The 15,500-nt window shown below is 39.3% G+C and overlaps 1 protein-coding gene across 1 annotated transcript in view; it reads right to left on the bottom strand.

Moving 5' to 3' along the window:
* Positions 1–15,500, bottom strand: part of LOC140481688 (short transient receptor potential channel 6-like) — a 131,292-nt gene that overhangs the window by 94,372 nt on the left and 21,420 nt on the right. The window contains exon 3 of the mRNA XM_072578260.1: positions 10,352–11,117. Within this exon, the coding sequence (XP_072434361.1) occupies positions 10,352–11,117 (766 nt within the window). The remainder of the gene's footprint in view (positions 1–10,351; positions 11,118–15,500) is intronic.

The raw sequence follows: 15,500 nt of genomic DNA, 5'->3' as shown, positions 1-15,500 counted from the left end.
TAGAAGGCAGGATGAAGGATGTTGTTTAAGTACTATAGTACAAACACAGGGATATTTAGAAGGCAAGGCGAAGGTTGCAGTTTAAGTACTAAAAAACAAACACAGCGATATATAGAAGGCACGGTGAACGATGTAGATTAAGTACTATAGTACAAACACAGGGATATATAGAAAGCAGGGTGAGGGATGTAGATTAAGTACAATAGTACAAACACAGGGATATATAGAAGGCAGAGTGAAGGATGTAGATTAAGTACTTTCATACAAAGACAGGGATATATTGAAGGCAGGGAGAAGGATGTAGATTAAGTACTATAGTACAAACACAGGGATATATAGAAGGCAGAGTGAAGGATGTAGATTAAGTACTTTCATACAAAGACAGGGATATATTGAAGGCAGGGAGTAGGATGTAGATTAAGTACTATAGTACAAACACAGGGATATGTAGAAGGCAGGGTGAAGCATGTAGTTTAAGTACGATAGTACAAACAAAGGAATATATAGAAGGCAGGGTGAAGGATGTAGTTTAAGTACTACCGTACAAACACAGGGATATAAAGAAGGAAGTGTGAAGGATGTAGTTTAAGTACTATCGTACAAACACAGGGATATAAAGAAGGAAGTGTGAAGGATGTAGTTTAAGTACTATCGTACAAACACAGGGATGTATCGAAGGCAAAGTACTATTGTGCAAAGATAGGAATATACAGAAGGCAGGGTGAAGGAAGCAGTTTAAGTACTATAGTACAAACACAGGTATATGTAGAAGGCAGGGTGAAGGATGTAGATTAAGTACTTTCATACCAACACAGGGATATATAGAAGGCAGGGAGAAGGGTGTAGATTAAGTACTATAGTACAAACACAGGGATATATAGAAGGCAGGGAGAAGGATGTAGAGTAAGTACTATAGGACAAATGAACGGATATGTCGAAGGCAGAGTGAAGGATGTCGATTAAGTACTTTCATACAAATACAGGGATATATGGAAGACAGGTCGAAGGATGTAGTTTAAGTACAATAATACCAACACAGGGATATATAGAAGACAGGGAGAAGTATGTAGATTAGGTACTATAGTACAAACAAAGGGTTGTATAGAAGGCAGGGAGAAGGATGTAGATTAAGTACTATAGTACAAACAAAGGGATATATACAAGGCAGGGTGAACGATATAGTTTAAGTACTATAGTACAAACACAGGGATATATAGAAGGCAGGATGAAGTATGTAGTTTAAGTACTATAGTACAAACACAGGGATATATACAAGGCAAGGGTGAAGGATGTAGACTAAGTACTTTTGCATAACCACAGGGATATATAGAAGGTAGGGTGAAGGTTGTAGGTTAAGTCCTATAATACAAACACAGGGATATAAAGAAGGAAGGGTGAAGGATGTAGTTGAAGGACTTTTATACAAACACAGGGATATGTAGAATGCAGGGTGAAGGATGTAGGTTAAGTACTATAGTATAAACACAGGGATATGTAGAAGGCAAAGTGCTATTGTGCAAACATAGGTATATATAGAGGGCAGGGTGAAGGCTGCAGTTTAAGAATTATAATACAAACACAGGGATATGTAGAAGGCAGGGTGAACGATGTAGGTTAAGTATTTTATTACAAACACAGGGATATATTAGAAGCCAGGTTGAGATTGCAGTTTAAGTACTAAAGTACAAATACAGGGATATAGAGAAGGCAGGGAGAAGGATGTCGGTTAAGTCCTATAGTACAAACACAGGGATATATAGAAGGCAGGGTGAAGGATGTAGGTTAAGTACTATAGTACATACACAGGGATATATAGAAGGCAGGGTGAAGGATGTAGATTAAGTACTATAGTACAAACACAGGGATATATAGAACACAGGATAAAGTATGTAGTTTAAGTACTACAGTACAAACACAGGGATATATAGAAGGCAGGGTGAAGAATGTAGACTAAGTACTTTTGCATAAACACAGGGATATATAGAAGGCAGCGTGAAGGATATAGTTTAAGTACTATAGTACAAACACAGGTATATATAGAAGGCAATGTACTATAGTACAAACATTTGGATATATAGAAGGCAAGATGAAGGTTGCAGTTTAAGTACTATAGTACAAACACAGGGATATATCGAAGGCAGGGTGAAGAGTGTAGGTTAAGTGCTATAGTACAAACACATGGATATATAGAAGGGTGGGTGAAGGATGTAGGTTAAGTACTATAGTACAAACACAGGTACATATAGAAGGCAAAGTTCGATAGTACAAACACAGGGATACGTAGAAGGCAGGGTGAAGGATGTAGGTTAAGTACTATAGTACAAACACAGGGATATAGAGAAGGCAGGGTGAATGATGTAGGTTAAGTGCTTTCGTACAAAGAGATATATAGAAGGTAGGGTGAAGGCTGCAGTTTAAGTACTATAATACAAACACAGGGATACATAGAAGGCAGGGTGAAGGATGTAGGTTAAGTGCTATAGTACAAACACAGGTACATATACAAGGCAAAGTACTATAGTACAAACACAGGGATATGTAGAAGGGAGGGTGAAGGATGTAGATTAAGTACTATAGTACAAGCAAAGGGATATATAGAAGGCAGGGTGTAGGATGTTGTTTAAGTACGATAGTGCAAACACAGGGATATATAGAAGGCACGGTGAAAGATATAGGTTAATACTATAGTACAAGCACAGGGATATAGAGAAGGCAAGGTGAAGGATGTTAGAAGATAAAACCAATGACTGTAGATGCTGGAAACCACATTCTAGATGAGTGGTGCTGGAAGACCACAGCAGTTCAGGCAGCATCCAAGGGGCAGCGAAATCAACGTTTCGGGCAAAAGCCCTTCATCAGGAAAAGGATGTAATTTAAGTAGTATAGTACAAACAAAGTGATATACAGAAGGCAGAGTGAAGGATCTAAATTAAGTATTATAAAACAAACACAGAGATATATAGAAGGCAAAGTACGAGAGTACAAACATTTGGATATATAGAAGGCAAGATGAAGGTTGCAATTTAAGTACTATAGTACAAACACAGCGATATATAGAAGGCAGGGTGAAGGATGACGTTTAAGTACTATAGTACAAACACAGCGATATATAGAAGGCAGGGTGAAGGATGACGTTTAAGTACTATAGTACAAACACAGGGATATATAGAAGGCAAAGTACGAGAGTACAAACATTTGGATATATAGAAGGCAGGGTGAACGATGTAGTTTAAGTACTATAGTACAAACACAGGGATATATAGAAGGCAAAGTACTATAGTACAAACATTTGGATATATAGAAGGCAAGGTAAAGGTTGCAGTTTAAGTACTATCGTACAAACACAGCGATATATAGAAGGCACCTTGAAGGATGCAGTTTAAGTACTATAGTACAAACACAGGGATATATAGAAGGCAGGGTGAACGATATAGTTTAAGTACTATAGTACAAACACAGGGATATATAGAAGGAAAAGTACGAGAGTACAAACATTTGGATTTATAGAAGGCAGGGTGAAGGATGTAGGTTAAGTACTATAGTACAAACAAAGGGATATATAGAAGGCAGGGTGAAGGATGCAGATTAAGTCCTATTGTAAAAACAAAGGGATATAAAGAAGGCAGAGTGAAGGGTGTACATTAAGTACTTTCATACAAACACAGGGATATTTAGAAGGCAGGGTGAAGGATGTAGATTAAGTACTATAGTACAAACACAGGGATATATAGAAGGCAGGGTGAAGGATGTAGTTTAAGTACTATAGTACAAACACAGGGATATATCGAAGGCAAAGTACTATTGTGCAAGCATAGGAATATACAGAAGGCAGTGTGAAGGAAGCAGTTTAAGTACTATAGTACAAACAGAGGTATATGTAGAAGGCAGGGTGAAGGATGTAGATTAAGTACTTTCATACAAACACAGGGATATATGGAAGACAGGTTGAAGGATGTAGGTTAAGTACCATAGTACAAACACAGGGATATATAGAAGGCAGGGAGAAGGATGTAGAGTAAGTACTATAGGACAAATAAACGGATATGTAGAAGGCAGAGTGAAGGATGTCGATTAAGTACTTTCATACAAACACAGGGATATATGAAAGACAGGTCGAAGGATGTAGTTTAAGTACAATAATACCAACACAGGGATATATAGAAGACAGGGAGAAGTATGTAGATTAGGTACTATAGTACAAACAAAGGGTTGTATAGAAGGCAGGGTGAAGGATGTAGTTTAAGTACTATCGTACAAACACAGGGATGTATCGAAGGCAAAGTACTATTGTGCAAAGATAGGAATATACAGAAGGCAGGGTGAAGGAAGCAGTTTAAGTACTATAGTACAAACACAGGTATATGTAGAAGGCAGGGTGAAGGATGTAGATTAAGTACTTTCATACCAACACAGGGATATATAGAAGGCAGGGAGAAGGGTGTAGATTAAGTACTATAGTACAAACACAGGGATATATAGAAGGCAGGGAGAAGGATGTAGAGTAAGTACTATAGGACAAATAAACGGATATGTAGAAGGCAGAGTGAAGGATGTCGATTAAGTACTTTCATACAAACACAGGGATATATGAAAGACAGGTCGAAGGATGTAGTTTAAGTACAATAATACCAACACAGGGATATATAGAAGACAGGGAGAAGTATGTAGATTAGGTACTATAGTACAAACAAAGGGTTGTATAGAAGGCAGGGAGAAGGATGTAGATTAAGTACTATAGTACAAACAAAGGGATATATACAAGGCAGGGTGAACGATATAGTTTAAGTACTATAGTACAAACACAGGGATATATAGAAGGCAGGATGAAGTATGTAGTTTAAGTACTATAGTACAAACACAGGGATATATACAAGGCAGGGTGAAGGATGTAGACTAAGTACTTTTGCATAACCACAGGGATATATAGAAGGTAGGGTGAAGGTTGTAGGTTAAGTCCTATAATACAAACACAGGGATATATTGAAGGCACGGTAATAGATGTAGTCTAAGTACTATCGTACAAACACGGGGATATATATAAGGCAAGGTGAACGATGTAGTTTAAGTACTGTAGTACAAACACAGGGATATATGGAAGGCAGTGTGAAGGATATAGGTTAAGTACTATAGTACAAACACAGGGATATATAGAAGGCAGGGTGAAGGTTATAGGTTAAGTCCTATAATACAAACACAGGGATATATTGAAGGCACGGTAATAGATGTAGTCTAAGTACTATCGTACAAACACGGGGATATATATAAGGCAAGGTGAACGATGTAGTTTAAGTACTGTAGTACAAACACAGGGATATATGGAAGGCAGTGTGAAGGATATAGGTTAAGTACTATAGTACAAACACAGGGATATATAGAAGGCAGGGTGAAGGTTATAGGCTAAGTACTATAGTACAAACAAAGGGATATATAGAAGGCAGGGTGAAGGATGCAGTTTAAGTACTACAGTACTAACACAGGGATATTTAGAAGACAAGGTGAAGGATGTAGTTTAAGTCCTATAGTACAAACACATGGATATATAGAAGACAGGGTGAAGGATGTAGGTTAAGTGCTATAGTACAAACACATGGATATATAGAAGACAGGGTGAAGGATGTAGGTTAAGTACTATCGTACATACACATGAATGCCACCAAGAGCAGAAGGATGTTTGAGCAGGAATTCTTGAGGGCCACAAACAAACTAGAAGGCAAGTAAATAAAAGATGTCAAACAACAAAACTGGAGTGAATTTGGAGGTCAATGCAGAGGTGTCACATTGGAGACAATCCTCCCCCACTCCCTTCACCTTGTAGATAAAACCCGAAAGAACTGCAGATGCTGGAAGTCCAAAACAAAAACAGAAATTGAGGGAAAAGCCCAGCAGAGAACTAATCAAAATGTCCATCATCTTTAGAAAATGTTAGTCCCATTGCCATTCATCAAAGTACAGTCTACAAAAAGATGCCGCAGTTTCCAAAACTGAACTCGAGGAATTGTGAAGTATAATTGGACATTGGATTGCCAGGGCAAACAAACAAAGTCAGGTGGCAGTTTCAAAGTATTGTATTTGAGAACTACTATGAAAAATCCCAAGGTTCATGGTATTATTAGGGAGAAGAATTGAATAATTAAAAATGAAGCATTGTGTTTTGAAATTTTCATCACTGGGAGAAGTTAAGAAAAGGAACCTTGATGTTTTCAGTGATGCAATTGAGCAAAAACAGCTGGCCATATTGGATGGAGGACACCTAGAACTTTATTGTGTTAAAAAAAAGCAAAATAATGTCATCTTTTTGATTTTTGGTTTGTTTTCTTTATCATTGTTGCATATATCTGTGTATGTGGTATGTAATTTGATTTTATTGTAATTTTAAATCAAAAGGAATTTAAATTCTGGAGCAATTGGGTGTGTATTGGTTGTTTAAATACAGCGAGTTGGTTATCAGTCAAGCTGGAATTTAATGGAGTATGATTCACTCAGATAAACAGCATTTGATTTGTTGTTGTTGCGTGTCATCATGTGGACAGGAATAGGGCCAGAAGACTGAAGGATAGCAAATGTTGTTCCCTTGTTAAAAAAGGGGAGTCGAGACAGCCCTAGTAATTATAGACCAGTGAACCTTATTTTGGTTGTGGGTAAGGTGTTGGAAAAGGTTATAAGAGATAGGATTTGTAATCATCTGGAAAGGAATAATTTGATTGGGGTAGTTGACACGGTTTTGTGAAGGTAGGTTGTACCTCAGAAACCTTATTGAGTTCTTCGAGAAGGTGACAAAACAGGTGGATGAAGGTAAAGCAGTTGATGTGGTGTATCTAGACTTCAACAAAGCGTTTGATAAGGTTCCCTATGGTAGGCTATTGCATAAAATAAGAAGTTTTGTGATTGAAGGTGATTTAGTGATTTGGATCAGAAATTGGTTAGCTGAAAGAATACAAAGCATGATGGTTGATGGGGAAATGTTCATCCCAGAGTTCAGTTACCAGTGAGGTACCACAAGGATCGATTTGGGGCAACTCCTGTTTGTCATTTTTATAAATGATCTGCAGGTGGGCGTAGAAGGATGGGTTAGTAAATTTGCAGATGACACTCAGGTAGGCAGAGCTGTGGATAATGCCAAAAGATGTTGTGGGTTACAGAGGGACATAGGTAAGATGAAGAGCTGGGCAGAGAAGTGGCAAATAGTGTTTAATGCAGAAAAGTGTGAGGTAGTTCACTTCAGCAGAAATAACAGGAAAGCAAAGTACTGGGCTAATGGTAAAATTCTTGGCAGTGTAGATGAGCAGAGAGATCTCGGTGTGTGGTAAAGGCATATGGCATGTTGGTGTTTATTGGTAGGGGGATTGAGTTTCGGAGTCACGAGGTCATGCTTCAGCTGTACAAGTCACTGGTAAGGCTGCACCTGGAGTATTGCATACAATTCTGGTCACTGCATTATAGGAATGATGTGGAAGCTTTGGAAAGGGTTCAGTGAGGATTTACTAGGATGTTGCTTGGAATGGAAGGAAGGTCTTACAAGGAAAGGCTGAAGGAACCGAGACTGTTTTTGTTGGAGAGAAGAAGGTTGAGAGATGACTTAATTGAGACAGACAAGATAATCAGAGAGTCAGATAGGGTGGATAGTGAGAGCCTTTTTTCTTGGTTGGTGATGGCTAGCATAAGGAGATATAGCTTTAAATTGAGGGGTGATAGATTTCGGACCGATATCAGAGGTAGTTTCTTTACTCAGAGTAGTAGGGGTATGGAACAGCCTGCCTGCAATAGTTATAGACTCACCAACTTTAAGGGCATTTAAATGGGCATTGCACACACATATGGATAATAATGGAATGGTGTAGGTTAGAGGGGCATCCGATTAATTTTACAGGTTGGTGCAACATCGAGGGCCGAAAAGGCTGTACTGTGCTGTAATGTTCCATATTCTATGTACCAAGATACAGTGAAAAATGTTGTTTTGCATGCTCCACAGGCAGATGTGTATTCAAACTTTTATATCTTCTGCCCAATGGAAGAGGGCGGAAGAGAGTGTAACTGGGGTGGGAGGGGTCTTTTGTTATGTTGGTTGCTTTCTGAGGCAGCGGGAAGTATCGCTCGTGTCAATGGATGGAAGGCTGGTTTGTGCGATGGACTGGGCTGCGGTCACCACTCTCTGCAGTTTCTTGCGGTCTTGGTAGAGCCGTTGCCAAACCATGCTGTGACACATCCATAGAGGATGCTTCCTCGGGGCATGTATAAACACTGATGTGTGTCTTTGTGGATATGCCGTATTTCCTTAGCCATCTGAAGCTATAATCAAAGCAGTTACCTTCTGTTGTGTAACACTGGATCATGGGAAACTCCCCCCAGAAACGATGGAAGTTAATTAGAATTGATTATTCACTCCTTTCAGAAGACTACATTACTTACACAAAGTTCATGTCATAACGGATCTCACATGGTTCTGAAAACTGAACTTATTAGAATAGTTAGTTTCCAACAAAATGTTGTGGTTCATTTGCTTTCCTTTTCCTTCCTGTTCCCAAAATTGCAATGGTCTTAAAATATGGCCAATGATTTTACCATCTGTTGGCAATGAAGCCAGTTTCATTTTGAAAGAGACACACCAATGATTACTTCAGAGTATTTGCTTCAATCATAAAGCAAACCAGAATCCGAGAGTGTATTGAAGTCTCTGATTGCCTTGATTTAATAAAACTAATCAGAGCTTTCACAATGTAAATTCCGCAGACAATGAAACCAAAGAAGCATCACATTTCAGGCCTGATTTATTTATCAGGTACTGGAGAAGTATTGGTTTCATGAGGCATAATTGGCAATCTATTTCATGGCCCTTAAATAATATCTCGATTAAAAAGGTATGTTTGTTAAAATAAAAACTAACTTGAATGTGGGGTGAGGAGGAGGATGAAGGTTTCTCCTGATCCTAATTTAAACAATGTAAGCCAGTCAGTTCCTGCTCATGGATCTCAACACGCAACTTCAATGAGCTCAGATTGCAATTTCAAATTCCAGATCATGACTTTGATCCTTCTTGCTTTCTATCAATCCAGCCTTCAATCCCTGTTCCATCACTCTCTGTAACCCTGGCTAATGCACCCATCCTTCTCTTGCATGTTGTCCACCTCCCTGTTTTTAATAAGGATTTGCCTGAGGGCTGCTATTAAAAATGGATCAGGCCAATCTCAGAGGCTTTTCATCACAAGCTGTTTAAGATTGGCCTTTAGCTCTATGTAGTTACATAATTTAATAGTTATTTTGCCTATTCAGTTCAGATATTTAATAGCAAACAGAGCAAGAAGACTTCTGTTTGTTACTTACTAAGCTCTCCCCCAGGTCTGATGTTAAAATCACTTTTTCGTTTTTAATTTACAGGAAACAGCTATCACTGACAAGGGCAGCATTTATTACTCATGCCTTAACCTGGAGGCAGTGCTCGGTCACCTAAAGGTCAACGACATTACTGTGCGTCAAAAGTCATATCTCGACTGAGTACCAGCAGTAGATAACCCTCCCTAATGCACAAAGTATGTCTGGGAAAATCGTCTTATTTTAAATATCGAGTTTTAGAACCTGTAAATGAAAAGTTTCACAATATCTTCCGACAGCTGCAACATGACCCTCCCAACTCCTGTACTCAATACTCTGACCAATAAAGGAAAGCATACCAAACACCGCCTTCAATATGCTATCAACCTGCAACCCTACTTTCAAGGAACTATATAACTTCATTCCAAAGTCTCTTTGTTCAGTAACAGTCCCCAAGCTTTACTGTTAAGTGTATCAGGCCTGCTCTGATTCTTACTGTACAAAAGCAAAAGAATAAAGTGTATGTATCTCAACTCTTGACATTTTATATAAGCAACTCCTAATTTTTTTTAATTAGTTCACAAGATGCGGGCATCACTGGCTAGGCCCAGAATTTATTACCTACCCCTAATTTCCCAGAGGGTCATTAAGAATCAATCACATTGCTGGGTCTGGAGTCACATGTGGGATGGCAGCTTTATTCCCTAAAGGACATTAGTGAACCAGATGGATCTTTCTAACAATGGATTCATGGTAATCATTGACTTAATTCCAGAGATTTTTTTATTGAATTCATATTCTATAGTGAGATTCAAACCCAGGAACCCAGAACATTAGCTGGATCTCTGGATTAACAGTCCAGTGATAATCCACTAGGCCATCACTTCCCCATAACAATGGGTTAAATTAAAGTATAGAATAAGCTACTGTGATATGTGGAAAACATGAGTGTCCAATGTAGAATGACTGGCTTATTCTGATTAAGTTAACATTATGGGTTCTATCCATTATCGATTCCAAGAGGGCAGCAGGAATTTGAACTTACCTTAAATTCCTTCTCAATATTGGCAAGTACATTAAGCTCATTACTCAGCTCCAGAGCAGTAAGTACTGGGTCCTCACTGGACAGTGACAAGTAGGCAGGACTTGCCAAGCCCCTGTAGGCATTGATTCGAGATCTCGAGTGGCTGAAAGAATCATTCAGCTGATTCTCTGTACACACCTTGCATTTGCAAAAATAGTTATGGGGTCGGTCAATCCGGGCTCCTCTTCTCAGTAAGATATGAACTATTTCATATTCCTGGCAATGAGCTGCCAGAATGATCGGAGTGATATCATGGGAAAACCTTGTGCCATCTTCATCATAGGCGTAAAAATCATTGTACCCTGGGTTTCTTTGCTCTGGACTGAGAGCTAGTGTGTGCATTGTAGCAAACAGATGATGATTCAAGATGGCCTCCACAATTCGCACATACCCTTTACTGATGGCCAATAACAAACCATCTCCAACACGGGACAGGTTATCGATCTTCAGCAGGAGCTCTATGACTTCCAAATGTTCGTTAGCGACAGACAGTTGCAATGCGTTCTGACCCATGTAATCAACACAATTCACATTCAGTGATTCGGATTCCTCCAGCATCTTTCTGACCACAGGAACATTGCCGTATTCAGCTGCATCTAAAAACCTTTCTTCTTCAGGAGTTAGGTTGGTGGATCTGTCATTAAACATGTAAGCTGGCCCCCGGAATGCTTGTCTCCTCCCTTTCTGCACAGTTTGTCTCCGTGGTCTCTCCCCACCAAAAGGACTGCTAAATATAAGAGAAGAAAGATTTTTTAAAGTAGAAATACATCTAGCTTCATGCTCATTCAGCATCTCTAATTTAAGAAAAAAGGTTGAAATTCTACAATTTGCTCACATTTCCATATAATATTTAATAAAATCACAAGGTGAAAGAGATTGTTGGTTCATTAGCAAGGTTTATTAGAATGACTAACAATGAACAATTACAATACTTTGCATTATTTTTATTTGAATCTTAAAACTCTGGTCAGTTTTGTACATTCAAAACTGTTGTTATGAAGTATTTTTGTGAACAACTTCAGAAGACTTGGAAAATTGGGCATGCCAACTGATTTAATTTCAATCCAGTTCTGAATTCATGCAGGATTAATTTTTGCATTAATTTACAAAAGAAACTAATGAGGCTGCAGAATGGATAACGGGTGAAACTGCCTGGAGAAGGCCCATCAACCCGACTTTAAATATCAAGGTCAAGTGTGACATCAGCCAGACACCAACAATACCTTAGGAGCACACTGGGTCAGGCACATTCTGTGTTTATTCTGGCCCTCATGGCTGGTTGGTGGGACGTAGACACTAACAAAAAGGGTATACTTTGTTTGTTTGGGTAAAGGGTTAATTAGGAGTGCACCACAAAAATCAGCTTCTGCATCTCGAGATGGGAGAAAAGGCTACAAGTTACTTTTTCTGTTTGAAAGGCCAGAAAAGCTAATCAATATTACTTGGCCTTGGATGGCTGCACACTTCCCTAAAGAACTTGGTTTTATCTGTAATCCATTGAGCCTGATGCTGCTGAGCTCTTGCCCTTGAAATAGCTGCACTTCCCTTTGGGGCTAGATATTGTCTAATCCACCCGTTTCCTTTGTTCTGAAACCTGTTCTGAAACTTCATATTCAAATATGCACCTCTGTAGAAGGTGGGGCTTCAACTTGGGCCTCCCAGTTCAAAGGAAGGGACAGTACCACAAGTACCTGTCTTACTGGAACTAATGGAACTGGTCATTCTGCCTGAAGTCCACACGTGCTAAAGCACGAAAGGAAATGATTTCCATTGAAACAAAGGTTCAACAGCGTTCCTGAAAACTACTTTCCAAAGTAGAACAGTGTCCTGTAAACCACTTATTGTCCTCCAAAAATAATATTCTGGAATCACATTTTTATACGGGAAAAAACTAATCTGAATTATGTTCTTTTTAATTTTGCTGAAGCACTGTCACCAGAGGCTAGCACCTATAACTAATTGCTAATTCAGTGAAATTAATAAATTAACAGTTTCCCAACTTTCGTGTGAAATTCTGTTTGATTTTATCCTGACTGTGCGTGTCTGTGTCTGTGTGTGCGTGTATGTATGTTCATGTATGTGTGTGTGTGTGTATGTCTGTGTGGTTGTGTATGTAGCTGTGTCCGTGTGTGTGTGTGTCCATGTCAGTGTATATGTGTGTGTGTGTCTGTGTGCATTTGTGTATGTAGCTGTGTCCATGTGTTAGTGTGTGTGTGTGTCCATGTCAGTGTGTGCATGCGTGTGTCTATGTGCATTTGTGTATGTGGCTGTGTCCTCGTGTGTGTTTGTGTGTAGCTGTGTCTGTGTGTGCCCGTGCGTGTGTGAGAAAGAGTACCTGTGTGTATGTGTGTGTGTGTGTGAGAGTACCTGTATCCGTGTGTGTGTGTGTGTGTGTGTGTGTGTCAGAGTACCTGTGTCCGTGTGTGTGTGTGTGTCAGAGTACCTGTATCCGTGTGTGTGTGTGTGTGTGTGTGTGTGTGTCAGAGTACCTGTATCCGTGTGTGTGTGTGTGTGTGTGTGTGTGTGTGTGTGTGTGTGCACGCACGTGTGTGCGTTCGTGTCATGTGTATATTTCACTATTTTGCTGATCAGGCCAATCGTTCTTACAGCAAGCATCATCTTAAAGGAAGGATAGATTCAAACTGATTCCTGACAGTCAGCTGACTGTTGATGGTTATTGTCTTTTAAAAGGCAAATGCATCAAATGTAGAACATAGAACATAGAACATGGAACAATACAGCACAGAACAGGCTCTTCGGCCCACGATGTTGTGCCGAACTTCTATCCTAGATTAAGCACCCATCCATGTACCTATCCAAATGCCGCTTAAAGGTCGCCAATGATTCTGACTCTACCACTCCCACGGGCAGCGCATTCCATGTACATGTTCAAAAACAAACAAAAAAAAATTGTGGCAAAATTAACAGCAACCAGAAGTCATAGTAGATTGGTCTTTTAATGAGAAATTAAACAGAGGCTGCATCTGGCCTATTAGGATGAGCAGAGAGTATCTCCATGCTGTGTCAGTTCATGTTTATCCCTCACATTACATCACTCAAAAATGGCAAGGTTGGTCATTCTCATATTGCTGTTCAAAAACATGCTGTGCTCTAATTGGCTGTCATTCCTAAAAATACAACAGAAGTCCTTCATTGGCTGTAAAGTATTTTGGAACATGAAAGGCATCATTTAAATGCAATTAATCAAAGAACTGCAGACACTGGGAAAAAATACAAAAAGAAATTGCCGGAGAAACTCAACAAGTCTAGCAGCATCTGTGGAGAGGAAGCAAAGTCAATGTTTTGAGTCAAGTGACTCTTATTCAGAACTGAAGATTTAAATGCAATTTGTTCTTTGTTTAAAATCTATATTCAACCTTAAAATCAAAATGTTAAAGAAGAAATAATGCAGATTAATATAACTTTACCAAAAACCTGCTGTAGGAAGAGGTGTGCGTTTGGACTAAGTACTGCATTATATTATAAAGCAGATTTGGACAATGTGACAGAGCTGGAAACGGGTGGTTTCAGTTATGATACAAATATTGTTGGGAGCTCATCCTGGCATTTAAAAAGACGCAAAGGACATAAATTTTCAGTATTGCTTTGGACAGAGAAGGAGGCAAGGCTGAGATAAAGATAACCACTTAGCTGGAAATCCCACCTGCATTTCTGACCCCAGCCACTTTCCCCAAGAAGAAGAGTGAAAGCTGGTCACAATGAGCCTGATCTTATTTGAAACCGAGCTGAAACCGAGCTGAAACCATTGTGGGGCTCATCTCCAGTAAATTTGTACATTTCCAGAAACACGGCCAGAGTTCTGTTGCTGCTTGTTTTCAGGCAAGCTGCATGAAGAATTGTGAAAGTGGGGGACAAATAGTTCAAACATAATGTTTACTTGCAGTATACCCACATTCTAACTGCATCCATATCTGTTAATTTGGTTCAATGCAGCAAGTGTTCAATTTTTGAGAGATGTTTGATGATGAAGATGATTAAAGTTTAGAAGGTGAATTTCTTTCTAAAGAAAGGCTATTGGAGAACCATGTTTTAGACACTTATGTCCCAAAACCTAAATATTAATGTTCTTTTTTCTTTTAGCAGCAATTCCTTATTTTAGAAATGTCATCTCTCTCCTCCATGTCTTAATCCCATCAAGCAGTGTTCCCAAAGTGAGAACTAGCCCTTTGTTTCTGACATTCAAGAATCCAGTGATAAAGGGATTATTATATAACAGCTCTAATTCTAGACTCATATCTCTTAAAGAATTAATACTCTCAAAGTTTGACTCTCTTTAGTGATTGGAACCGAGGCCAGATGGAATTTAATGATTATGGATTTCCCGGATTGGCCCAGATTAACAGCCCCAATCAGGGGAGCCCCTGATAATAACCAGGAGATTCAGGAAGCCTCCTCAGTCCAGGCACTGGATCTGAGCTGGCTGGTCACAGCCCATGTAAATAAAGGGTGACCTGGTGTGTCTGTGGGATGTTGCTATATTGGAACAGTTAATTAGTAAATGTTACTGGATCTATTATTCTGTTAAATTTACCAATAGAGTTAAGTTACTCTAAATTCCTCTTTCTTTGATTGCATTTTAACTATAGTGTTTAAATAAATTGTGTTTTGCTTAATGCGAAGTAATTTGACCACTCGCATTGCATCTGGAACAGACACATTCCATCTGCCTTTAAAATAAGAAGATTTTAGGGGTCTGGTCTGGTCCATAACGTGTATCATAGGTGGGTGGTCACAGGGTATTAAATGGGATTGTGGGTACGAGGGGCCATACGTCAGCAATTAATTGGCAGGGGGCATGATGAACTATTGTGGCAGATGAGATGTAGGGAAGGTTAAAGGGCTTATCAGCTTCTGAAACAACTGATATGATGCTGTAAAGTTCCAGGCTGGCCTTCGAAGCAGCCTGTCCCAATACTGAACCACCCCACTGCAGACATCACTGTCCCGTCCTGCTTTCACACTCAGTGGGTCCAACAATAAGCACTTTCAAAAGCAAACATCAGTGGGATTCTGGGTATTTTTATAACCAGGTCACATCTGGGGATGAGCCACCTGCCTCAATAATAAAAATCCATCGCTCCATGCACCA

This window comes from Chiloscyllium punctatum, chromosome 9, assembly GCF_047496795.1.
Source record: "Chiloscyllium punctatum isolate Juve2018m chromosome 9, sChiPun1.3, whole genome shotgun sequence".
NCBI classification, from domain to species: domain Eukaryota; kingdom Metazoa; phylum Chordata; class Chondrichthyes; order Orectolobiformes; family Hemiscylliidae; genus Chiloscyllium; species Chiloscyllium punctatum.
Note: the sequence above shows the minus strand (reverse complement) of the source record. Positions and strands in the feature narration are given on the sequence as shown.